Raw genomic sequence first — 25022 nt, 5'->3', positions numbered from 1 at the left:
TCCCAACTAGAATGTTAGTTCCAAGATGGTAAGGATTTTTGTGTTAAGTGGTGTATCCTTAGCATCTAGAACAATACCCAGAACAGCCACCCCTTAATAAATGATCAGACACATGAATAAATAAATGATCACCTTTTAAATCCAAGCCATCCATTAGCCTGCTTGGATGGGTATTGAGTGCAAAGTCTGCCAGGAGTCCAGAAAATCACTACTCTGTGTCCCCAGGTGAGACCCCAAGCCTGACACCCATATATGCTAGGGGTCCCTTAGGCATCTCAAGTCTCAGTAGGACTGATTAATGCATGAAATATGCTCAATTGGCTGAGCTGGCAGTGGGAGCCCCCCGTGTGGATGCCACCCCAAGACTTGGATTCGGTAATGACATACTCCTTAAAATCCTATCACATACTTTTTGGAAGTTTATTTCAAAAGTACATTTTCAGCACATTCAGTCTTTTGGGAATAAAAACGTATTTTCTTGTGGACTTCTATATATCTGCACTCTGCGTATTAAGCATTAAATTAGGGCTTGTAGGGATATATTTTGGGACGTGAAAATACAGAAAGCTTCCATTATTGTCTTCTGTGTCTACCAGTGGGGGATTTAAACTTTGTTGCTGTTGTTGTTTCAGTGGGTGCAGAGCCCCCTCTGCTCCCTCCCTCAGTTACCGAATTGTCTCGGTTTATGACAAATTTGGAAACTAAAAGCAACCAAATTTGGAAAGCAAAAATGAAAACCTCAAATTAGGCTCTTAGGAAGACAAACAAAAAGCTAGATGGCTTCTGAAAAGTGGGAGAAGGGGAGCCTCATCCCCACAGAGGAGACAACTGCAGGATATCAGAATGTAGGGAACTGCAGTTTCTAATTTGAGGGTGAAGACACTTAGCACAAGTTCACATGTAACAGGGCTCTGCTGGGAAATGAAATGATCTTTCAGTATCTTAATGCTCTCCATTCTTTAAGGAATTAACGTTTTTCATAGGTAAGCATCAAAAGTAATATTATAGTTTCTCATTAAAATTTTTTTAAAATACATAGCTTGCTTCCCAAGACATTTATACCATTATTTGTAAACTCGTACAGAGACTCAGCGAGGATGCATCTTTAATATGTAGCTTATCAATTCCAAGTCTGTGCAACATAGTACTTGTCTATTGTTAAGTAAAATGAGCACCCATTCCAAAAACACATTTTACATAGACATTTTAACGATGTTTTAATTCCTAAAAGTGCTAACCAGGCTCTTTTAAAAAATGCTCTTGATTTTTTAAATCTATTTTGATTAAAATTGTTCTACAAAAATTCTCCAGCTAACGAGCGGGATTTCCTTGTTGCCACCACGCCAAACTTTGCTTTAATCAAATCACCGTGAAGTGAGTTTGGTTATCTGCAGTTAAAAAAGCTGGAAGCTGTTGACACTTAGCGCGAACCAAGATATTGAACAATACTTCAAATGAGGGCCTCAGCCTGGGAACAAAAAGTCTTAAGGAAAGCTGGCAGGAGAAAACAAATACAGGATGTGGATGGACAATAGCCACGGTAGAGTCATCAACAGTCATTAGAAGATAACGGCTGCTCTGTTAGTAATGGAGATTTTCAAGAGCATTAGCTTAAGAAAAGCCTCTTAACACCCTGTTTTTGCAAAGAATTCCTCCCACCCCTAGAGTTAACCAAGTAACTTTAGGTCACCGTTGATTCCTTGAATTAAATTCGCTTTAACATATCTTTTCCTCTTCTAATTTCTCAACTTCCTCCTCCTCTCCGTTCTCTCTCCCAAGAGAGAAAAATCCTCCACTGCGGCGCTAAGGCTTTAGGGGTTTTTGTTTGTTTGCGGGGAGTACACTTTTCTGCATTTGTTTGTCTTGTAACTAACCATGCACCCTAAAAGAGTAGTTTACCAACAGCGTAATTTTTGTATTTCTGGCTAGATAAATGGCTAGATAGCAGAAAGTCATGATTTAGTAATTCTTTAAACCCAGAATAAGTACGTTGTTGAAAAAACACAACTATCATTCATCTTTCACCCTCCGAATTATGTATAATGAATAACTCTGAGAAGTTTCCAAACATGTTTTGCAGGAATGACCTGTTTTTTTAAATGTGAAATTCACAGTCCTGCCTGTGAGGCCTCCTAGACTTTTATTCTTTTTTTTTTTTCTTATCTGGGGTTACGGACCTGGGAGAGCAGGGGAGGGTTACAAGGTCAAAGTCCTTTCCTCCTTGGAACTGGCTGCTTGCTGGGAGAGGGTTGCCTGGAAAATAGATGCTTTAGAAAGAAGAGGTTGGGGGGTCAGGATTTTAATTCTGTTAAGCAACAGCTGGTTTGAGTTTCTTTCCACTTCTATCTCCTGCTCCTTTCCTCACAAATCCATGGAGAGAAAAGAATTTGTTCAGAAGGAACCAGCAACATAAAAATACACCTTCTATTCCTGTGGTGCTTACCTATGGCATCTTGTTATACATTGGATGTGAAGCATTAGAGGGACAGATAGGCTAGATTCTATAAAATTAACTCTATAGGAAAGATAACCAGAGCTTTAGTCTGAAGAACATTTTTAAAATACAGGATGCACGCCTGAAAAATTCTTTTAAAATTTTTTTAACTAAAACTTTTAATGGAAATAAGTGTCAGAACGGCCTCTGGGGTACCTGGAGGCTGACTGCCAAGAGGAGAATCATAACTGAAAACAGTAAAGCATGCCAAGTGTGTGTTACTCGTTTCTGGACTAGGGACCGTGTCTGTCTCCAAATTAGTTTGCCTTCATTTGTTCAACAAACGTTTACTGAGTGTCTGCTCTTCCCACAATGATGCTGGGGGCTGGGGACACAGCAGTAAGATGTGGGCGTGCTTATATGTGAGCAGGTGTATCAACGTGAACCCGTCCAACTGAGCTTTAACCCACAGTTACACTTCCTATTCTAAACACTTTACACATGGATTGGGATTTTAAAATCAGGTCTGTTCAACTCGTATTATTCTATAATCAACTCATCAATCCGATATTTAAAATGAATATGTAATAATAGTGAAACAGGTAAAAAAAGTTAAAAAGTTTTAAAAACAGTAAAAAAACACCTCGTGGTTTGATTATTTTTATTTAGGTTGTGAAGTCTCCCATGCTTTTTTCCTACACACGCACACACACACGCGCACACACGCGCGCACACACACACACACACACACACACACACACAGAATAAAACTTGCATCTCTCAAATCAATGGCAAACCAGTAACAGATTTTCTAGTCTGGGCTCCTCCACACGCTGGCCTCAGGCTGTGTTGGTGTGTGGCTCGACAGCAATCAGAGGTCATAATTTCATTGGCAGTTAGCATCAGGTTTAATTTTTCTAGCATGTTAGATTTACCGAAATGTCTGGTTTCAGTTACGCTTCGGCATTGACTGCATCAGCTCGGAGCAGCACGATGTCTTCAGGTACCTGAGGTTTATGAAACACATATGCTAATTGTTTTCAATCAATCACTTTCCTTTCTAAACACAAAAATGTGTTTTCTGAACCTGAATAACAGTAGTCCTTAATGACATTGCTGGTTTCTTATATTGTAAAAAGACCCGAAGTAGGTAAAAATGTCAATTTAACTAGACTGCCACCTACTGATTGCCGTGGTTGGAAAACACTCCAATTACAGTGTTTGGGCTTTTTTTTTTTTAAACAGGCTTGTGTGGATTTTCCCCCCTCCAAAAAATGTAGATAAATGTAGATGCTTTTTGAAAATTAACATGTATCATTTTCATTGCATTTTAGGAATGTGACCAAGTTCATATAGATGATGTCTCTTCGGATGACAATGGACAAGACCTAAGGTGAGCCCATGAATGGGAAGTGATGGGCTCCATGTTATAGCTTAATTGCTCAGCTTATTAAGATGAACTTTCTGTTTGGTTAACTTTGGGCTTTTCTTGCATCTAAATAGCACATATAACTTTGGAACAGATGGCTTTCCTGCTGCGGCAACCAGCGCTAATTTATGCTTGGCAACCGGTGTGCGTGGCGGCGTAGACTGGATGAGAAAGTTGGCCTTCCGTTACAGACGAGTAAAAGAGATCTACAATACCTACAAAAATAATGTTGGAGGCAAGTGACTATCACCAGTAGGTTACTGGGTTAGTTAAGATAGTCTTGATACGATGCTCAAAGTACCACACACTTTTACATCACACTTTTTTGGATAGAACAGCTTTTTTTGAGAGCCGTTTCATCTAACCAGTGATTATTCTGCTGTGACTGAAGTAACAGACTAGAGCCAGCTGCCCTGGCCAGGCTAGTCTAGTCCTCGCTCCATTCCTTAGTAGTGGTGTGACCTGGAGTAAGTTTCTTGACCTCCTGCCTAAAGGACTTAAGACGAATCATAAAGCTCCTTCTACCGGGTAGATGTTTGCATTAGCTTGGATCTTTTGATTGTGGTTCAAAATGGCTTTGGTATGAAAAGGAACATATTGACCTAATGAAAAGTTTAGGTGGTGTTGGTTTCTGGCATGGCTAAATCCAGATGCTCAGATGATGCAATCAGTAATCTTTGGCCTGTAATTTCCTTTGGAAAATTACCGCCTCCCGAAAGGTGGCAAATGTGCCTACCAGTAGACCCAGGCTTATATGCTACCAGTCTAGCGCCTCCATGGGGTGGGAAGTGTCTTTCCCAATAGATTGAGCAAAAGTTCCAAAACAGCCTTTCACTGGCCAAGCTGAGGACATATGGCTATTCTGGGAGCCAGAGGGTAGGGTCTGCTCTGCTCAATCTTCATGGTTGGGGAATGGGGGAGAGTAGGCTCCCCCAAAAGAAGAGATGACGTCTGTAGCCAGAAGAAGGACGCTAGGAGTGCAAAACCAATATATGTTCCCCACAGTGCGAAATATTTGTCAAATGAATGATAATGTGAAAAATTGCTTAGTATATTATAAAGCTTGAGGGTAGTATTCGAGTAGTTTTAAGTGTTTACTGTTTATAAAGTTGACGAGACACGTTAGTGAGGAAGTAGTTCATGTGCTTTTAAATCCACAGGTCTGCTTGGTCCAGCTAAGAGGGAAGCCTGGTTGCAGCTGAGGGCCGAGATTGAAGCCCTGACAGACTCCTGGTTGACACTGGCCCTGAAAGCTCTCACACTCATTCACTCCCGGTAAGTTCTCCCCAGGTCACTTCATACAAAGTGCCTTTGCCTGAAAACGAGCTGTGCTTGTTCATTTTGGAGATTTAATTTTCAACTGTCTTTTTTTTTCTTTGTATTCTCACAGGACGAACTGTGTTAATATTTTAGTAACAACTACTCAGCTTATCCCAGCATTGGCGAAAGTCCTGCTGTATGGATTAGGAATTGTATTTCCCATAGAAAATATTTACAGTGCAACTAAAATTGGTAAGCTGCTTTTTAATTTATTTATTTATTTAACAGTCAACCCTTTGCTTTCAGGCTAGTAAAAATGAAAGACAATAAACAGGACTACTTTTTTCAGAATGCCAAATATCAGAAAACTAGAAGAACGATTTAACGCATTTTATTGTCAAAATTGGCTTTAGATATCAAGAGAAATATAAAGCACGATCCATGTAGTTGAACTCAGAAAATTTTACTTTACTGGCGAACATTAAAACCTATGCGTTTTAGCTATAGGCAACTTAGCATCACTTCTAGAGTATTATCTTATTTTTATTCTCTTAGGCAACATCAATGAAAATATTTTATAAGCTTAAACAAGTAGTTGTATAGAAATATACAAAGGAGAAATTAAATAGCTAATAGCAGCTTTAATTAAACAACTCTAATAATAAATTATTGTTACTGGAACTATTTTTTTCACCTTATTTTACAACATTTCACCTTATTTTACAACATTTTTTTCACCTTATTTTACAACTATTTTTTTCACCATATTTTACAACATTTTACAATGATTGAGTTCCCATTTCTGTTGTGGGGATCAAAAAAATTAAATTCTTGCAAGAAGGAAATGTAGTTGGGAAAGAAGACTAATGGGAAATTTAGTTAAGATATAAACCAAGACAAAACAGAAGTAGGGATAAAAGGAAGACATGGCTCTTTCCTTAGGGAGTTCATTATCTCTAGCAGAGGAAGCAGACATCAGAATAACTATAATATGACAAAGTAGTATGTAAATAAGCATTTATCAAGTATCTACTAGATGCTCAGAATTGTACTAAACATTTTACATATTAAAGTCAGTCTTTGAAGCCTTTCCATTTCTCAGCTGAGAAAACTAAAGCTCAGAGACTTAATTGTTCAAGTTAACAGCTAGTAAAGTTAAGGTCAAAGTAGATCTCTCTGATTCCAAGGTCCAGCAGGCTCCCTTCCACAGCCTAAGGGGTCCTACCACTAAGTGCCCAAATGTGCACTTCAATGGGAGAGCATTCACTGCCACCCAGGAGGCAGCAGAGGGCACGTGTCAGTTAAGAGTAAAGGGAAGATAGGACATTTGAGCTGGGTAGAGAAGGGTAAATAAGAGTTTACTAGGCAGATGGCTAGTGAGAACAAAGTGACAGAGGAATTAAAATGTGTTCCCTGCTGAGGGACCTGTGAGTCGTCCGGGGTGACTAATGTGCAATGCCCATGGGAAGCTGATGCTGGAAAGGTAGACTTGGGTCTTATCATAAGTGGCCTCGTATGTTGCCCTAATGAGATGAATGTTATGTACATGAGTCCTAGGAAAGGAGGATGAGTATCCTGGTAGGTGGAAAGAAGGTTGTTCCTGGCTAAAGAAAAAGGTGCAAAACAGAACCCCTATCTGTTTGGCTTGCACTTCTCCTTCAAAGAACTTACTAAATTGTCCCTAAAAAGTTGCTTGTTCAGTTATTTGTTCATAGTCTCCTTGATAACTGAGTCTGTCCATCTCACTCATCATGGTGGCTACAGGGCCCAGCACATGGTAGGTACTCAATCAGTGTTGAATGAAGTGGGTGAATAAATGGTTGTTTATTCAGAAGAAGGCTGACACAGAGGTTTCTTTTAGGCAACTGGGTCAGCAGTGACACTGTTAGCTGATGGGGAAATCAGGTTTGATGGCAAAGATAATAAGGGTTTGATCTTACCAATGTGAGTTTGAAAAACCTATGGGATATTCAGATAGCCCTGTCAAGTTGGAAATAGTTGGAGTTTGAGAATGACTGATGCCTCCTGAGAAGGGCCAAGGAGAGAATACTGGAAAATACTTATAAAACGAAAGGAGTACACCAAATAGAACTCCTAGTAGCCCAGTAGAACTTGAATTTTTATATGTTGTCATATAAAATAGCAATCAGTTTCCACGAACTCAGGTCTTTATTCTATCTGTATCAGTAAAGAGGAATCATTGTGTTTTGTAAACAAGGATCCAAGGGAAAGGTTTATCAGCACATGAAAGAAAGAACATATTCCAAATGAGCATATAATACAGAAGGGATAGCACTTAACTTCCCAGAAGAAAAGAACAATTAGCGTATTACACGTCATGCACATTGAACTTTAATCCCAAATAATTTGAAAATGTGAGGATAATAGGAAGTTGCAATAACAATCAAGAAAGTATTTTTTAATGGGCATTTTGTTTGCCATATTGGACTTGTTTAATTGTTTTCAGTCTAGAATAAAAATTTGATTTAAAAACTGTACGGTGGTAGAAACGATCTCAAAACCATAGGTAGAATCACTTTTCCATATTTCTAATAAAAAAAAAGTAGGGATTGAAACTCCTGTAAGTTGCTGCTAGTTTTGCCATCAAATGAGATCTAATTTGGGGATCAATGCAGAAAACCACCCAGGAATTTTCCTTGTAGGCCAGGGTTCCCCACCCCACATGCACAGCAGGAGCTGAGCGGCGGAAGGGGGAGCAAAGCATTGCTGGGGTTGCTGCCTGAACCATCCCCATCTCCCGGCCCCTGACCACCCCCCACCCCCACCCCCTCGGTCCATGGAAAAATGGTCTTCCATGAAACCAATCCCTGGTGCCAAAAAGGTTGGGGACTTACTTTTAAATAACATTGAGTTTACCTTCCTTTTTTCCATGAAAAGGAAACTTTACAAAGCCACATAAACATTTCCCTCTAAGCGGGGAAAGAAAGTTTCATGACATCTGACTGTTTGGTTACATATTTTTTGCAGTGAAAACCATCCTTTGTATTTGTTTCTCAAGGTGATTTAATATTTCACAGGTTAGAGGGCAACTGAAGAAGCATTGAAATGACATCCTTTGAAGAAGGCTGGCCTTATTTCGTTCTGTCAGATGCAAACTAGAGATTTTAGTGCAAAATACAAATATAAAGCAGACATTTGTTTAAGCAAACAAGCAATTTGTTCGTGTGTATATCTGATCCTTATTTGAAAGAGGTACAGGCCCCGTTCAGCCATTCACATTTGAAACCTATAAACTGTCCCATTGTCCATTAAAATGACCTTATTGGCAGCCCAGGACTTGGAACCCCAGTTCCTGCTCCAAGAAGCAACAATGGCCACATTAACTACAGGGACGTGCTTACAGTGTAGCTGCCACGGGCGCCTAAACTAAGTCTTGACATGGGAAAGATAATAGATAGGTACAGGTATCCTGTTACCTTTATCCCACTTTTCCTCTAGGAAAGCGCTTTACTGAGCATTAGGTGTCTGGGCCAGGTAAGCACGCTCTCTCTTGTAGGGCGCCAAATTACCTGACATTCATTTCAGAAACAGTTTTCCAAGAATATTTCAGGTCAATGCATTAGGCCTGGGTGGGGGGAGGGTGTCTTTCATTCAAAGAGCATCCCAACCTGAAAATGAAGGGATAAACTAAGTCCAGTGTTGGATTTCTCTTGCCGTAACAAAACCAATCCTTCGGTTTTGTTCATCCTTGTCAACAGTCTTTCGATCAGATACTGTATTCAGAGTTTGATAGATCATGAAACATTTTTTAAGTCAAGTTAAAATATTTTGCCAGAATGGCATGCTTTCATTTAGTCTCAGCTTGTAGGGGGAAAAGTACTATTTCCAAACAATACTTTTTCCACCAAATGCTCTACTGAGATCTAGATTCTACTTTTTAATAAATGAGTCTTGGGGGAGAAAAAGTACTAAAATTGTCCATTCCCAAGGGACAGGACACCACATGGGTCGTTCATTTACAGTTTTTGCTGTATTGTGCTGTTCTACATACTCCCCAAATGGCATATAAAAGCACTCTTTTCCTAGTTTGCACAAGTACGATAGACTTGGATCAGAAGCATGGAAAAAGCATTTTATATAAAAAGTTTAAGCCCTAGAGTGCTGACTTACTCAAACTTTACATTTTTTCACAATGTACTTTTGTTCATTAGGAAAGGAAAGCTGTTTTGAGAGGATAATTCAGAGGTTTGGAAGAAAAGTGGTGTATGTTGTCATAGGAGACGGTGTGGAAGAGGAACAAGGGGCGAAAAAGGTGAGTGTTCCTCCTTGGTGCCTCTTGCGCCCTTTAATTTTTCTTACTCCTCAGAATCTTCAGAACTGGATCATTTCAACACATGCCATTTCTCTGAAACAGATCATGAATGTGTTCTGAACCGTAAGTGCTGACCAAGGGCAGAGTAGAATTAAGTCATTATTGAAGCGAGCTTTTTGAAGAGTGGTATTCACAAGCTCGGGGGTCATGGATGGCTGGTCTTCACAGAATGTAGACTTGGGGAACAGAAAAGGAGGCTTAGTTCTGCAGCCATCATCCGGAACAGAGACAGCGCACATGCCTGCTCTTGCCGCTTTCTGCACCCATGGCAGACATCGCCAGGTGATTAGGCGTCCGTTACCTGAGCCTGGATGCAGCCTAAGAACCTTCCAGACATCAGTTCAGAAAGATTCTAGGAGCTAATCAGAGCTGGCTTGCAAAACTATTTTCTGCCCTAGAGTACGGTGCCTTCTTTTGATCACGAGGTCGATGCTTGCCTCTTTTGGGATGCTCAAAAAGGAGGAAAGGAGCAGGTCCCTTGACTCCCCGTTTGCCCATGATATTTCTTGTTATTCTTCTGCATCCCTGCAAGTGTGATTCTGTCATTTCCCGTAGCAAAAGCTTTCTCATGAATGTCCTTCATTGTATTTTAAAGGTGGGGAAGGAGCCACATTCCTTATCCTGGCACTCAGGGTCTTCACAATCTAGAAACAACGTAGGCACGTTGGTCTTCTTACTCTCCTTCGGCCACGCCCAGCACCTCCTTCCTGCTGCTGTTGTGCCTGGAATGCTCCTCTTCCCAGTGCCCTACTGTCACTGTCTTACTCATTTTTCAAAATCCAGTTTACATACCACCTTTTCTATTTCCTTTGTTTATACGAACTCAGTTATAGTAGCACCACTTATACTTTAATTGCAGAAGCTCTGGTAAATAACTCGGATTCTTGAGCCAGATACCCTGGGTTTGAATGACAGCTCTACCATTTTACCAGTTCTGTGACTTCGAAAAAGTTACTTTACCATTCTCTTTCCGTAACTGTACATGGAGATTACAGCAGCACCTAGCTCATTGGCTATTTTAAGGATTAGATTTAGTTCAGGTATAAAACAGAGCCTGATACATATGAGGTATGCAACAAATGGCAGCTCTTATTATTAATCATTTGCGCATGTGCCTGTTTCAGCAGTGAAGTGTGAGCTCCTGAGATGTAGGGATCTTATTTTGCTTGATTGCTGTTTGAGACTCTGTCTTCATTTTTTTTTTTTTTTTTTACAGTTCCCTAAATCTTGGCACAGTCATGCACTAATATTTCTTAAATTGAAGAGCATTAATTATTTTATGAGATTAAGCAATAGAATAATTTTTTTCTTCTCTTCCCCATACACTCACTCATAGAAGTCATTTTTCCATAAAGGAGGCAAGCTCTTCTGGAATATTCCAGTATACTCCAGAAATGGCACCAGCCCATAGATGCAGCATTAAGCATGGCACGTGGCCAGCCTCCTTATAGAGTCCAAGAATACTTAATTCACCTTCAGTGCCTCTGAATTCCAGTAGAAGCATAGAAGCTGACCCTAATGCTATAAATAATAGATTTCACTTACACCCATAGATACACAATGTGCCCATGATTACAGTCTCCCCACGTGTGTTCGGTGCTGGTAGAAACCCACACACACTTTTTTAAAGCTTGATTCTAAGCGGTATTTGCTATCTAAGCACTAATTCTGCGTTCCAGCTTCACCAGTGGCCAACCACCATTGTCATTAGGTACATCTGTTAGCCCTTTGGGCTGTCTTCATAAAAAGAAATCTGTCCCAGACTAAACAGAGTACCCAAAACTCAACCCTGGAGAGTTAAAGAGAATATTTGGTGAACATCCAGACTCAAATCTTTTTCCTGAGAAAGCCTCTGGAATCCCCTGCCATTTCTAGACAGGACCTCCTAGTGGCTATGGGAACATGGGATAGATTTGCACCTCTGAGCATCACAGAATTGAAGAGCAGCATTTCATGCCAGTATGGCCCAGGGCCAAGGTGTGTCAATCTGCCTTCCAAGCTGGTCCTTCTCCACCTAGTACTCACCAAAATATTTTAATTTCAAGAGGAGGTTGCCAAAATGTGGCTTTCTAGCTTGTGGTAGACAGAAGAATGTTTATGAAAGTGATGACCTAAAATTCAAAGAACACAAGTATGTTTCTTAGATATTTGTGTGGGTGAACACAAGATGGGAAAAGTAAAGGAATTCGTGATTTGATGTTAGAATTGAAAGTAGTAACAGTACTGAGTACTTGCTCTCTTTGAAGAACAGTTAAAGTTGTTTCCACTGTTTGTCTTTGGACATGTTATTCTTTCTATTCAGGACAAACACACACACCTATACCAAAAAGAATTAGGCAGCTGCCTACGACAAACATCCTCTTTAAATTTTTTGACTGTAAATGAATGCTTGTAGCTTCAACTTTCTGTTCTGATTTCTTGGGATAAGTGTATGCAATCAGTCCAGTACTCTCTGTTACAAAGGAACTCTTTGCACCTTGAGAGCTACCAGCATGGGAACTCTAATGAAACCATAACCAGGAGTTGTAAGAACTTTATGTGTGTTTGTTAAGTGTACAGATTTTTCAGAAATAGTCAGATTCCTAATAATTGTGCCTATGATTCAGATGTCATAAATCTATCATCCTGAGGGACAAATTGACCATTCCTTTCTTATAGTCTGTCTAAGCTTTCTAGGTTAACTAGTATTTAAACAGCAGTACTTAGTGCATGAGTTAAAAGACAAGGATCTAATAGTTCACAGTAAATAATGAGTATATTTAATGTTTGGGGTTCTGCATAGAAATAGAGAATATTTAATATTTTTAAGGGAAATATTTAATTTAAGGGAACACTACAATTTAGCAAACTCTATATGAAAATTCAAGCTAAAGAAATAAAGAGATGGTTATCCTTACTATCAGTTATAAAGCCCTTATTATGTCCCAGAACCTCTTTTAGGCACTTCCTATCCATTATCTCATTAAATCCTCACAACAATTCTATGAGGCAGGAGCCCTCAGACCTCTTTTATAGATGAGGAAACGGAGGCACAGGAAGGTAAATACTTTGGCCAAGCTCACACAGCTAGAAAGTCACCAAACTAGGATTTGAAGCCAATTATATCTGTGAGATTCAGCACAAAATTCCTTCAAATTACAGACTTTACTTACATATCTTAAATATGATTTGATTTACAAAAAAACATTTTAATGCTTTTTTTAAATTGTTGGAATATAGTGTGCAGTTTCTTTCCTTTTGGGAGGTAGATAGAACTATGTTGTGTTCTCTTTCTCCCAATTTTACACTCATGATTAAAATTTAACAAATAAATCATTAATTTTAGTTTATAATTTGGTTCACAAGCATTTCAGATTAAATAAAACTAACAGTGAACCAGTGAAGTTCTGCAAGTTTGGGCACTAAAATGTTTTGCAAAATCAAAACATTTTGCATTTCTTCTAAATCAATTTTAACCATTTAGCTGCCTCTCTTCATTTCCTATGTCCTTTTAAAAATCTAATACAACAGTCTCCTCTCTTCCCTGTAGAGATGTCTTTCATCTCCCTAAATAATGTTCTTTTGCTAGAGGTAGTTATTTTTTTAAGCCCGGAAATGAAAACTAGTAAGTATTCTGCCAGTTACCCGTTTTGTTATGGTCACTTGAAGTCTGCTCTGTCACCTTTGTTCTCTTTAGCAATACAGTCCCAGGAGTTTCATCAGTAATTTTATCTAATTCTATAATCCATATCATTAAAAAAAAAACGCTTCAAAGAGAAAAGGTTAGAAATACCTTTGTTTTTTTAAAAAAACAATGTTATTCTAAAAAGATCTCTTTTTTCAAAATTTTTATGGGAGTATAGTTGATTTACAATGTTGTATTAGTTTCAGGTGTACAGAAAGTGAGTCTGTTATACATATACATATATCAACTCTTTTTTACATATATCAACTCTTTTTTAGACTCTTTTCCCATATAGGCCATTACATAATATCGAGTGAAGTTCCCTGTGCTATATACAGTAGGTCCTTACTTAGTTATTATCTATCTTATATATAGTACTGTGTTTATGTCAATCCCAATCTTCCAATTTATCCCTCCCCCACCACTTACCCCCTGATAACCATAACTTTGTTTTCTGTTTTGTAGATAAGTTCATTTGTACCCTTTTTCTAGAATCAACATATAAGCGATATATGATACTTGTCTTTCTCTGTTTGACTTACTTCACTCAGTGTGACAATCTCTAGGTCCATCCATTGTTGCTGCAAACGGCATTATTTTGTTCTTTTTTATGGCTGATATTCCACTGTACGTACCACATTTTTTTCTGTTCCTCCATTAATGGACATTTAGGTTGCTTCCATGTCCTGCCTGTTGTAAATAGTGCTGCTGTGAACGTTGGGGGGTGCATGTATATTTTTCAAATTATAGTTTTCTCTGGATATATTCCCAGAACTGGGATTGCTGGATCATATGGTAGTTCTATTTTTAGTTTTTTAAGGAAGCTCCATATTGTTCTCCATAGTGGCTGCACCAGTATACATTCCCACCAACAGTGCAAGAGGGTTCCCTTTTGTCCACACCCTCTCCAGCATTTATTGTTTCTAGATTTTTTTGATGGTGGCCATTCCCACAGGTGTGAGGTGATACCTCATTGTAGTTTTGATTTGCATTTCTCTAATAATTAGTGATGTTGAGCATCTTTTCATGTTAGTTGGCCATTTGTATGTCATCTTTGGAGAAATGTCTATTTAAGTCTTCTGCCCATTTTTTAATTGGGTTGTTTTTTTGATATTGAGCTGCATGAGCTATTTGTATATTTTAGAGATTAATGCCCTGTCAGTTGCTTTGTTTGCAAATATTTTCTCCCATTCTGAGGGTTGTGTTTTCGTCTTGTTTATGGTTTCCTTTGCTGTGCAAAAGCTTCTAAGTTTAATTAGGTCCCATTTGTTTATTTTTATTTCCGTTTCTCTAGGAGGTGGGTCAGAAAAGATCTTGCTGCTATTTATGTCCAGGAGTGTTCTGCCTACGTTTTCCTCTAAGAGTTTTATAGTGTCCAGTCTTATATTTAGGTCTTTAATCCATTCTGAGTTTATTTTTGTGTATGGTGTTAGGGATTGTTCTAACTTCGTTCTTTTACATGTAGCTGTCCAGTTTTCCCAGCACCACTTATTGAAGAGACTGTCTGCTCCATTGTATATTCTTGCCTCCTTTGTCATAGATTAGGGGACCATAGGTGTGTGGGTTTATCTCTCGGCTTTCTATCTTGTTCCATTGATCTATGTTTCTGTTTTTGTGCCAGTACCATTCTGTCTTGATTACTGTAGCTTTGTCGTATAGTCTGAAGTCAGGGAGCCTGATTCCTCCAGCTCCGTTTTTCATTCTCAACATTGCTTTGGCTATTCGGGGTCTTTTGTGTTTCCATAGAAATTGTAAAAATTGTTGTTCTATTTCTGTGAAAAATACCATTGGTAATTTGATAGGGATTGCATTGAATCTGTAGATTGCTTTGGGCAGTACAGTCATTTTCACAATGTTGATTTTTCCAATCCAAGAACATGGTATATCTCTCCATCTGTTGCTGTCATTCTTTGATTGCGTTCATCAGTATCTTACAGTTTTCTGAGTACAGGTCTTTTGCCTCCTTATGTAGGTTTATTCCTATGTATTTTATTCTTTTTGATGTGATGGTAAATGGAATTGTTGCCTTGATTTCTCTTTCTGACCTTTCATTGTTAGCGTATAGGAATGCAAGAGATTTCTGTGTATTAATTTTGTATCCTGCAACTTTACCAAATTCATTGATGAGCTCTAGTAGTTTTCTGGTAGCATCTTTAGGGTTTTCTATGTATAGTATCATGTCATCTGCAAACAGTGACAGTTTTACTTCTTCTTTTCCAATTTGGATTCCTTTTATTTCTTTTTCTTCTGTGATTGCTGTGGCTAGGACTTCCAAGACTGTGTTGAATAATAGTGGTGAGACTAGACATCCTTGTCTTGTTCCTGATCTTAGAGGAAATGCTTTCCCTTTTTCACCCTAGAAGAAATGGACAAATTCTAAAAAGATCTCTTGTAAGAGTTTTCTCTGAGCACCTCTTTGTTCCTAGAAAGACCATTCAGAGAAGCCATCTCACTACTGGTGGATATCTTTCTTTGATATATGTCTTTGTTGTCAAAATCTGCCATGCTTATTTTTTTTACCATAAAATTTTTTGTTTCCCTAATACAACATTCCTCAAGTGAAAATAATTAGGCCTATGTATGATTTAAAAAAAAATCAAAATGTAAATAATAGTCTTCTGCACACTGACAGCAGTTTTGGTTTCTAGAGTAAAAACAGCCTTGTTTTATAACTCTGACTTTATTTACTTTTTAGAGAATTACTTAAAATGAATCTCTTGTGAATAACATGGAGGGAAGGGGGGATGGCAAGCACCATTATTCTGCATAATGACAAACGCTTCATCAAAAAATGTCCATTTTCAATGTGCATTCCAAAACTTGCTGAAAACCAAGATGAAGCTGAGAATCTGCTTAATAATGCTTGATTGTGAGTTTATTTAGGAGAAAAATAAGAACTTCTTTTTCTAAAAGAACATTCTTAATGCAAGTTTTTGCTTTTAGTTTTATTTCAGTGAGACATAGGGATTACTGAGTACAGAATTTTATTACTCTAAAGCCATTACATTCATTTAACTTAATGAGCACATACTGTATGCCAGGTCTTAAATTGGATTTCATCTTTATTCTTAAAGAGCTCACTCCTGTCCAGAGGGGACACAGATATACAAATAGTCAAAGAGCAAAACTGTGCAGTAAGCTTCATGAGTTCTCAGAATATCTCTTTATTTACAATTTGAGAAGTATTTGTACCTCCATATGCAAATTTTCTAGAGATAATATATGCATAGGAAAGCACAGATCTGTTCTTTATTTTTTATACAAATGGTAACTATACACTTTTTTTTCCGTGCCTGCTTTTTTCACTTAATATATATCCTGGTAGTTATTCCATATTAGTACATGGAGCTCTGCATCTCTAATTCTTATAAATGGCCGCATCACAATTCCATTACCTTGATATGTTGTAGTTTAACGAGTCCCCTGGGGCTTAACATTTCAGTGGTTGCCAGTGTTTATTATTGTAAACAGTTCTGCAGTGAGTGGTCTTTACGTGGTTCATGCGTGGGCAAGTATATCTGTGGGATAAATTCCTAGAAGTGCAATACCTGGGGCAAAGGTTATGTGCTTTTATGGTTTTGAAACATTTTCTTAATACATTTTTAATAATTCAGCAATATTCAAATTACATGTGTCCACACACCCAGCTTTTTATATTACTGATCTTATGTATACCCAGAAGGGATAAATGCAAAATACCAGACAAGGAGGAAAGTTGGCAGAAGGGGATTTGGAAAGCTGCACATGTGGGCAAGAGGAACAAAGGATGTGTCCTTATTTTATCATTAGGGAATATTTTGGTTCTAATGATCCCAAAACGTGTGCTACTTCCCAAGATTTAGGTCTTGGTGCCCATTTCTCTCAATATATGCTAATCTTGATAAACTAATCATATACACATCAGTTTAGGCTATCACTGTTGTTAAGATTTGTGGTTTAGCTGTGTTTTAGTCCCCTGGCTCTAGTTACCTGATGGACTCTCTCCATGTAGGTATCCCATTTCATCCACCTGCATATCAGCAGATGAATTCTACTGTCCCAAACCAGTTCGCCCACTCAGATTTGCTTTGGTGTTCTCTACCTCCAACCCATCCCCCATTAGCAAGAACTCTGTCTTTACAGTGTGTCTCCCATCCATTGCACCCACTCCATTTCCACTGTTCCTTTGCCTAGTTTCTCTGCTACCAGCCAGCCACACCTCCAATCCATCCTTCCTTTAGTGCCTCATTAAATTGCATAACATACTTCTACCTGGAAAAAAAATCTCCTTTCTTATTAGTGTTCGTTATGAACACACCATTCCAGCCCCATCTCCTCCACACTAAGTACTCTGTGCATCCCACCTTTGTCACATACCATCTCCTGACTGGGAGTCCCATCCCTCTCCATCTACCTAACCAAATTTGCCCATTTCACAAATTCAATACAGGCCCAATTTACCCTCTCCAGCTTACAGCTGAGTTCTCTCTGAATTTATCATTTTGATTCTCTGTTTTCTTGAGATATAATTGGCATTCAGCACTGTATAAGTTTAAGGTGTACAGCCTAATGACTTGACTTACATATACTGTGAAATAATTACCACAATAAGTTTTGTTGACATCCATCATCTCCTATAGATACAAAAAAAATGTTTTTCTTGTGATGAGAACTCTTAGGATCTACTACTCTTAGCTTTCACATATATCATACAGCAGTGTTAACTACAGTCATCATGTTGTATGTTACAGCCCCAGTACTTTTTTATCTTATAACTGGAAATGTGTATCTTTTGGCCACCTTCATCCAATTTCCCCTCCCCCACCCTTTGCCTCTGGTAACCACAAATCTAATCTCCTTTTCCATGACTTCCGTTTTTTTTTGTTTTTTTTAGCTTCCACACATAAGTGAGATCATACAATATTTGTCTTTGTGTGACTTATTTCACTTAGCATAATGCCCTCAGTGTCTGTCCATGTTGTCCCAAATGGCAGGATTTCCTTCTTTTTTATGGCTGAATAATATTCAATCATGTATATATCACAATGCCTTTATCCATTCATCTGTCAGTGGACACCTTGGGTGCTTCCACGTCTTGGCTATTGTAAATAGTGCTGCCATGAACATGAGGGTGCAGATATCTCTTTAGTGTTTTCATTTCCTTTGGGCATGTATATACCCAGAAGTGGGACTGTCTAATCATGGGGTAGTTCTGTTTTCAATTTTTTGAGGAACCGCCATACACTTTTCCATAGTGGTTGTACCCATTTACATTCTGACCAACAGTGCGTAAGGGTTCCCTTTTCTCTACATCCTCATCAGCATTTGTTACCTTTTTTTTTTTTTTTTTTTTTTGCGGTACGCGGGCCTCTCACTGTTGTGGCCTCTCCCGTTGCGGAGCAAGGCTCCGGACGTGCAGGCTCAGCGGCCATGGCTCACGGGATCTTCCCAGACCGGGGCACGAACCCGTGTCCCCTGCATCGGCAGGCGGACTCTCAACCACTGCACCACCAGGGAAGCCCCTCTTAACTTTTTGATGAAGGCCATTCTAACAGGCGTGAGCTGGTATCTCATTGTGGTTTTGATTTGCACTTCCCTGAGAAGTGATGGTGAGCACCTCTTCATGTACCTGTTGGCCATTTGTATATCTTCTTTACAAAAATGTCTATTCAGGTCCTCTGCCCAATTTTTAAATTGGATTATTTTTGTTTTGCTATTGAGTTGTATGATACTAACCCCTCATCAGATATATGGCTTACAAACATTTTTTTCTCACTCCATAGGTTGTTTTTTTCATTTTGTCAAATGTTCCTTTTGCTGTGCAAAAGCTTTTTAGTTTGATTTAGTCCACATGTTTATTTTTTATTTTGTTGCTTTTGCTTTAGGTGTCACATCCAAAAAATAATTGCCAAGGCTGATGTCAAGGAGCCAAACATTTTTTTCGGTGTTTTCATATAGGAGTTTTTATGGTTTCTGGTCTTACATTTAAGTCTTTAGTCCTTTTCAGGTTAATCGTTGCATTCTTATACATGTGAATAGCCAGTATTCCCAGCAGCATTTATTGAAGAGACTGTCTTTTCTCCAGTGAGTATTCTTGGCTCCCTTGTAAAATATTAGTTTAGCATATATACATGGGTTTATTTCTGGGCTCTTGATTCTGTTCCATTTTCCATGTGTCTGTTTTCATGCCCGTACCATACTGTTTTGATTACCATACATTTATAATATAGCTTGAAATCAGGAAGTGTGTTGCCTCCCACTTTGTTCTTTCTCAGGATTGCTTTGGCTATTTGGGGTCTTTTAGTTCTGTATACATTTTAGGATTGTTTTTTCTACTTCTGTAAAAGAACACCATTGGAATTTTGATAGAGATCACATTGAATCTGTAGATGGCATTTTAACAATATTAATTCTTCTAATCCATGAACATGAGATACCTTTCCATTTATTATTTGTGTCTTCTTCAATTTCTTTCATCCATGTCTTATAATTTTCAGTGTAGAAATCCTTCACTTTTTAAGTATTTTATTGTTTTTGATGCTTTATTGTAAATGGAATCACTTTCTTTATTATCAGATCATTTGTTCTTAGTGTATAAAATGCTGATTTTTGTATCCTGAAACTTTACTGAATTCATTGATTAGATCTAACAGTTCTTTTCTTGGAGTCTTTAGGATTTTCTATATATAAAATCTTGGAGTCTTTAGGATTTTCTATATATAAAATCATGTCATCTGCAAATAGTTTTACTTCTCCCTTTCCAATTCTGATGCTTTTATTTATTTTTCTTACCTCATTTCTCTGGCAAGGTCAGTTTGATTCTTAGTCCCACACTGCCTTACATTGTAATGAAATAGTTTCAGCAGATATGTCTTGCCTGCTGGTTCTTGGCAGTAGGATCATATGTATGTATATTACTTTACAAATCTGCTGTAGCTACAGAGCTGTACAAGTAATAGAATATTTTAATGAAAAAGTTTATAGACTTTATTAAACCGAGAAGCAACCCTGAGTCATTTCCCCTAAACCCTTATTTTGCAAATAAACAAACTGGGGCTCCAGGGAGATTAGTAACATGACTTTGAATCATGACGAATCATGACAAAAGTCAGAGTTGAGAGTATAACCCAGGTCTCCTCTTTCTAGAACCTGCTTTTCTTTTCCTCTTTTGCCACCATATCTCTCTGTCTTCATATAAGAAATATTTGTTCCACGCTAAACATTGATTCAGGGAAAAAACTTGTTTACTTTGCACCCAGTTGCCCTGGGAAGCTCTTGTCGGTCCATAAAAGCTTCACATCAGTATGTGCTTAGTTAGGGAAAATGTTATTTTGCAATATTAGTTCTAATTACTTGTTAACATGTTTGACTCCCCTGTTCTCTCCACTAGACTCAGTCTTCTTAGAATTAGTCACTATTAAGTGTTAATCATAACTATCACTATTAAATGTTAATCATAACTATCATTATTATTAATAAACTCTTTAACAGGGCTAACCAGGTCCTGCACCACTTGGCTCCTACAGCCGGTAATGTCACAGCCATGTCTTTCTCTCTCACAGCCAGTATCCTAACAATGAACTTCTCCTTTGTCCTCTGCCCCAGCCCCCTTCACACGCACAGAGACATTACAGTGCTCTCCTGAATGATCAGCCTTTCATAACTAGCTCAGCTATGACCTCCTCTTACCAGTGTCTCTCCCAGTTCCCCAGGCAAAGGGAATTACCCCCGCCTATTCCTTTTAGGTGAACATTCATGATTGTTGTTCATTTCTTTTTTTTTTGTATTTTTACTGTAACTTTTTTTTTTACATCTTTATTAGAGTATAATTGCTTTACAATGGTGTGTTAGTTTCTGCTTTATAACAAAGTGAATCAGTTATGTTGTTCATTTCTGCTACTCACCCACAGACTGTGAGAGGGTGGGCTGGGGATGTCTTCTACACCATGCCTGTGAATGCGAAAAATCACTAATGAATGAATGCAAAATAGTACAGTCTACTTTTATGATCTAAAATTGCCAAGTGGGACATCATAAATTTTTTTTTTCATAAATTTTTAAAAAGAAATCTCTAGTACTTGGTTCTGGACAGTTATTGAAGGATAACAAAAATAGAGATACTCCAAAATAGTATAGAATCCAGAAACGTCTACATATAATATTGGACTGTGGTATATGTTTTTAGCAGATTACTTGTTAATAAGTAACAATAGTTTGCATCCCCAGAATAACAGCTATGTGATCTGCACCAAAATAGCTAGTAGCTGTCACTTACAGATAGTCCCCCCAAAAAACTCCTCAGTTCTAAATTCTGTTTGCTTTCATGCCATCTTCTCCTAATAGTGTGAATTGTTTAAAAATTCCCTAGACCTATAATTGCAAATTATACTCAGGCCTTCACATTATTTTTTGCATAGAAAAACCCCACAATGTTTTCTGTGGGCTTAATAGAATTGTGTTCTCTGAAGCGTGATGATTATCTTTCTCTCTCTTACCAAGAAAAAGATTTTGCTGATACATAAATACTTAGTATAGTGCTTTTTGAGCCGTAAAGTTTATAATCATGTTTTTATCCCTCATGGACGATGTAACCTCTTTTGTGTGTGTGTGTGTGCTGCTTTTCTTGTCTCTGGTTAATTCAGGTGTTTCACAAACATTCCCATCATTTAGATTTCTAGATGTTTTAAACTACCACCAAGAAAAACAAAAAACTACCTTAGATGTTCATTTAAAATTTCCCATATGGTAAACCTGTTTCAGGGTCAATGCAAAAAACGAAAAAAAAGTCGCTTCTTACAGGAGTAAAATTAAGTTTTGCAAAATGTAAAATACTACCAGCTAAGGAAAACCGCTTAAACTTGCAGCATGAAAAATGCACTGGATCCAGATTTTGAAAGGCAAATGTTTGACAAGGTTTTGTTCATAGCTACTGGATTTTATTTGAAATCGGCATGCAAGTCGCAGTGTAGGTCTGCTTAAGAAATACCCAGCACCTTCTTAAAAGAAACAGACTCCTGAATTACATTTTAAAACGCAGTCCAGTGTTCTTAGGGGAGGATTAAGTTTGAATTTGTGTTTTAAACAGATGTGATGTTGAGATCTTAACTGGCAGTTTTCACGGTACTGAATAAGGGGGTGTGGGCAGCATGGTGGAGTGCCAAAGCAGCCTTTTAGGGCCTGTGCTGGGAGTGTTCTCTGTCTTCACCACGTTGTCTGCCCCTTTGCAGCACGCCATGCCCTTCTGGAGGGTCTCCAGTCACTCGGACCTCATGGCCCTACATCATGCCTTGGAACTGGAGTACCTGTAACGGCCCCCTAGCACTTTGAAACCACACAACCGCCCTGTGACCAGGGACACATCCAGCAGGCTGAGTCCCGAGTCGGCGCCGGACTCCAAACTAGCGATTTCAACATTTTGATGCCCAGCTGCTGTGGGTCCTCGCCTCTGCCCTTGTGGTAAATGAAGGACCACATCCCTTTCTTCAGAACAGCTGTTGACTCTAGTACTGTGAATCCAATGCAAATAAGCCATGAGAATGTTCTAGCACAGTGTAACGTGTCTTGGCCACATTAACTACATGGTTCGAACCTGTGAAGAAAGGACCCGCAGACGCTTTACGTTTTTAGCATCTTCAGTGTGACCTAAACAGCTTCTCCAATACAGCAAACCTGATTGCACAACAGAGACTGAAATGGGTTTCCTGATTACCAGTGGGGGGATCTTCTTGTAAAGGTTTACTATTTTGGTGTCTCATACCCAGGGTCATCTGTACATCTCTACTTATTTATGAACAGACTTCTTAAAAAAAAAAAAAAACCAGCTTTATCGAGGTATAATTCAGGAACCCTACAATTCATGCGAACAGACTTTTTTGACATCAAATAACTGAAGAGACAGTAGCATGATGAGAAGCGACTGAAGGCTCTGGCCTCATGACACAGCAAGTACTTTGAATTTTAGCACATTGCAAAGTAGTTTAAAATATGTCTAATTTAAACGTATAATATGTACATCACTGAGACAATCATGTACAGAAAGAATTTTGGGTGTAAATTTGTAATAATGGATGATTCTTTTACATATTGTTTAGGAAAATGATATTGAAAGGTAGCAATGCCTTGATAGTGAAGTATGAGGCAGGATATGCACAGACGTGCAGTGCCTTCTCGAAGTACTGGGTATAAATATGTAGATAATGGATTTTTTTTTTTAAGATCATGTTGTCAAGACCAAAAGCATGGATGTCAAGTGTCAATAAGATTTTGTTTTCCAATTTTTTTTCCCATCAGTTCTTTTTTTATGCTGTTTGTTAGGAGGGCCTTGGTAAAAGAACACGGCAGTGTCTGTCTTGTCTTAAATAATTTTGGGGAAAAAAGCCCTCTTAAAACCTCACTTTTTCATTTTCAACACTAATGTAGTATATGTAACTACTTGGAAAAAGATGATTCAAACGCTCCGTCCCACAGAAAGAATGTAGATGATGGATCTATTTTATTAATGAAATGGTTCATGAATTGGACACTAGCAAAGTTTTCATGTGCTCAGATGCTATTTTGTCGTTTAAGGAAGGACATTACCACATATCTGGAAATCAGCAAAACTTTGTATTACTTCCTACATTCATGTTCCTTCTGTTTTCACACTCACCTCCCACCCCAGCCTCCCAGGAAAGTTCATTGCCAGCAGGGGACACAGCCCGGTCATCATCACCAAGAAAATAATGCTACTCTTCACCCCCATTCTGTATTATATGACAAGCGTAAACCTGGGAAATAAAATTTGTCACCTTTGCAATACCCTAATAAAGTTTCTCCAAAAGTGAGCCATCAGTTTATCTAGACACTAGTTTCTCTCATCTAAAGCCTTCCATTGTCATGAAATTACTTTTTGGATGAATTTTCTTTAATAGTATATTGGGGGAAAAAAATAACACCAGCTTTGACCCAAAGTAGCTAAAGAGCTACTCTATCCTTTTCTGAAGTTTCATGTTGCTGCTAGAATTAGTCAGTTGTGAATTTCTCAAAATCGTTTAATCATTGAATTCAGTTTGTTTTTCCTCTTTTGCTTGAAGCAAACAGAAGTCGACAAGTTTTCAGCCTTTCCATTTTACATTTTTGTACTCTGCAGACTGAAAAGACAAAGTTTATCTTACCCTTACTGTATAAAGGTGTGTTGTGTTGTGTCCACAACTGTGTACAGAATTTTTCTTCATTCAATTTGTGTTTAAATTAATAAAACTGATTTGTGAAGTACTGTAAGCTCCTTGACTTGTCGGTATTTTCTTCATCTCTTGGTTCTAAGAAATAGCAGGCTCTTGGTTGCATTAGAAAGCTCATAGTCCAACAAAAGGAAGTTGTACAGAGCAACTGTAGGAATGGCTTTATCAGTCTTTGAGAGGGCTAAGCTAGAAAAATTACAGCTGTTTCTTTGATCACTGTTAAGAACAGATGAATGGGAAAGCTCTTTACTTCCTCCGAAACTATATAAACTAGACCTCCGCTCAGACTTATATGCTATAGAACAGAATTCAGCATCAAATATGCTATAGAACAGAATTCAGCATCAAGTGTCTTGGATGCCAGAGCATAGATTTAGCCACTTAAATACCCAAGGGACAGCAACAGAAATGAGCTTCATCTATAAAGAACGCCCACAACATACACCGCTAAGATTTGGCCAGATTAATCAGACAAAGAGCTATAAAACAGCACAACTTGCTTCCTCCTGGGATTTCATCTTAGAAACACAGCATTCATACATACAAACATGTGACCATCAAACACGCAGTGGTCTGACTCATTTATCAGGCCCAGGGTGTTCGTTTTTCACATGCACGCACTAGTGAAGTGTGTGCGCATGCTCAGACACCCGAGAATGAAAAGTTTGGGGAATGTCTGTAAAGAGAGGCAGGGGTGGGGAGCA

General features: G+C 38.4%; 1 protein-coding gene and 1 long non-coding RNA gene across 2 annotated transcripts in view; one reads left to right on the top strand and one right to left on the bottom strand.

Annotated features, from left to right (window-relative positions):
• Window positions 1–24345, top strand: part of EYA1 (EYA transcriptional coactivator and phosphatase 1) — a 159307-nt gene extending 134962 nt beyond the window's left edge. The window contains exons 13-18 of the mRNA XM_019925191.3: window positions 3769–3827; window positions 3938–4098; window positions 5024–5138; window positions 5254–5375; window positions 9296–9396; window positions 22327–24345. Coding sequence (XP_019780750.1) covers window positions 3769–3827; window positions 3938–4098; window positions 5024–5138; window positions 5254–5375; window positions 9296–9396; window positions 22327–22407 — 639 coding nt within the window. The 3' untranslated portion in view covers window positions 22408–24345. The remainder of the gene's footprint in view (window positions 1–3768; window positions 3828–3937; window positions 4099–5023; window positions 5139–5253; window positions 5376–9295; window positions 9397–22326) is intronic.
• LOC141276895 (uncharacterized) overlaps window positions 20836–25022 on the bottom strand; it is a 185687-nt gene continuing 181500 nt past the window's right edge. The window contains exon 3 of the long non-coding RNA XR_012327214.1: window positions 20836–21049. This is a non-coding gene — a long non-coding RNA (uncharacterized lncRNA). The remainder of the gene's footprint in view (window positions 21050–25022) is intronic.

The sequence above is a fragment of the Tursiops truncatus genome, chromosome 17 (assembly GCF_011762595.2).
Source record: "Tursiops truncatus isolate mTurTru1 chromosome 17, mTurTru1.mat.Y, whole genome shotgun sequence".
NCBI lineage: Eukaryota > Metazoa > Chordata > Mammalia > Artiodactyla > Delphinidae > Tursiops > Tursiops truncatus.
Note: the sequence above shows the minus strand (reverse complement) of the source record. Positions and strands in the feature narration are given on the sequence as shown.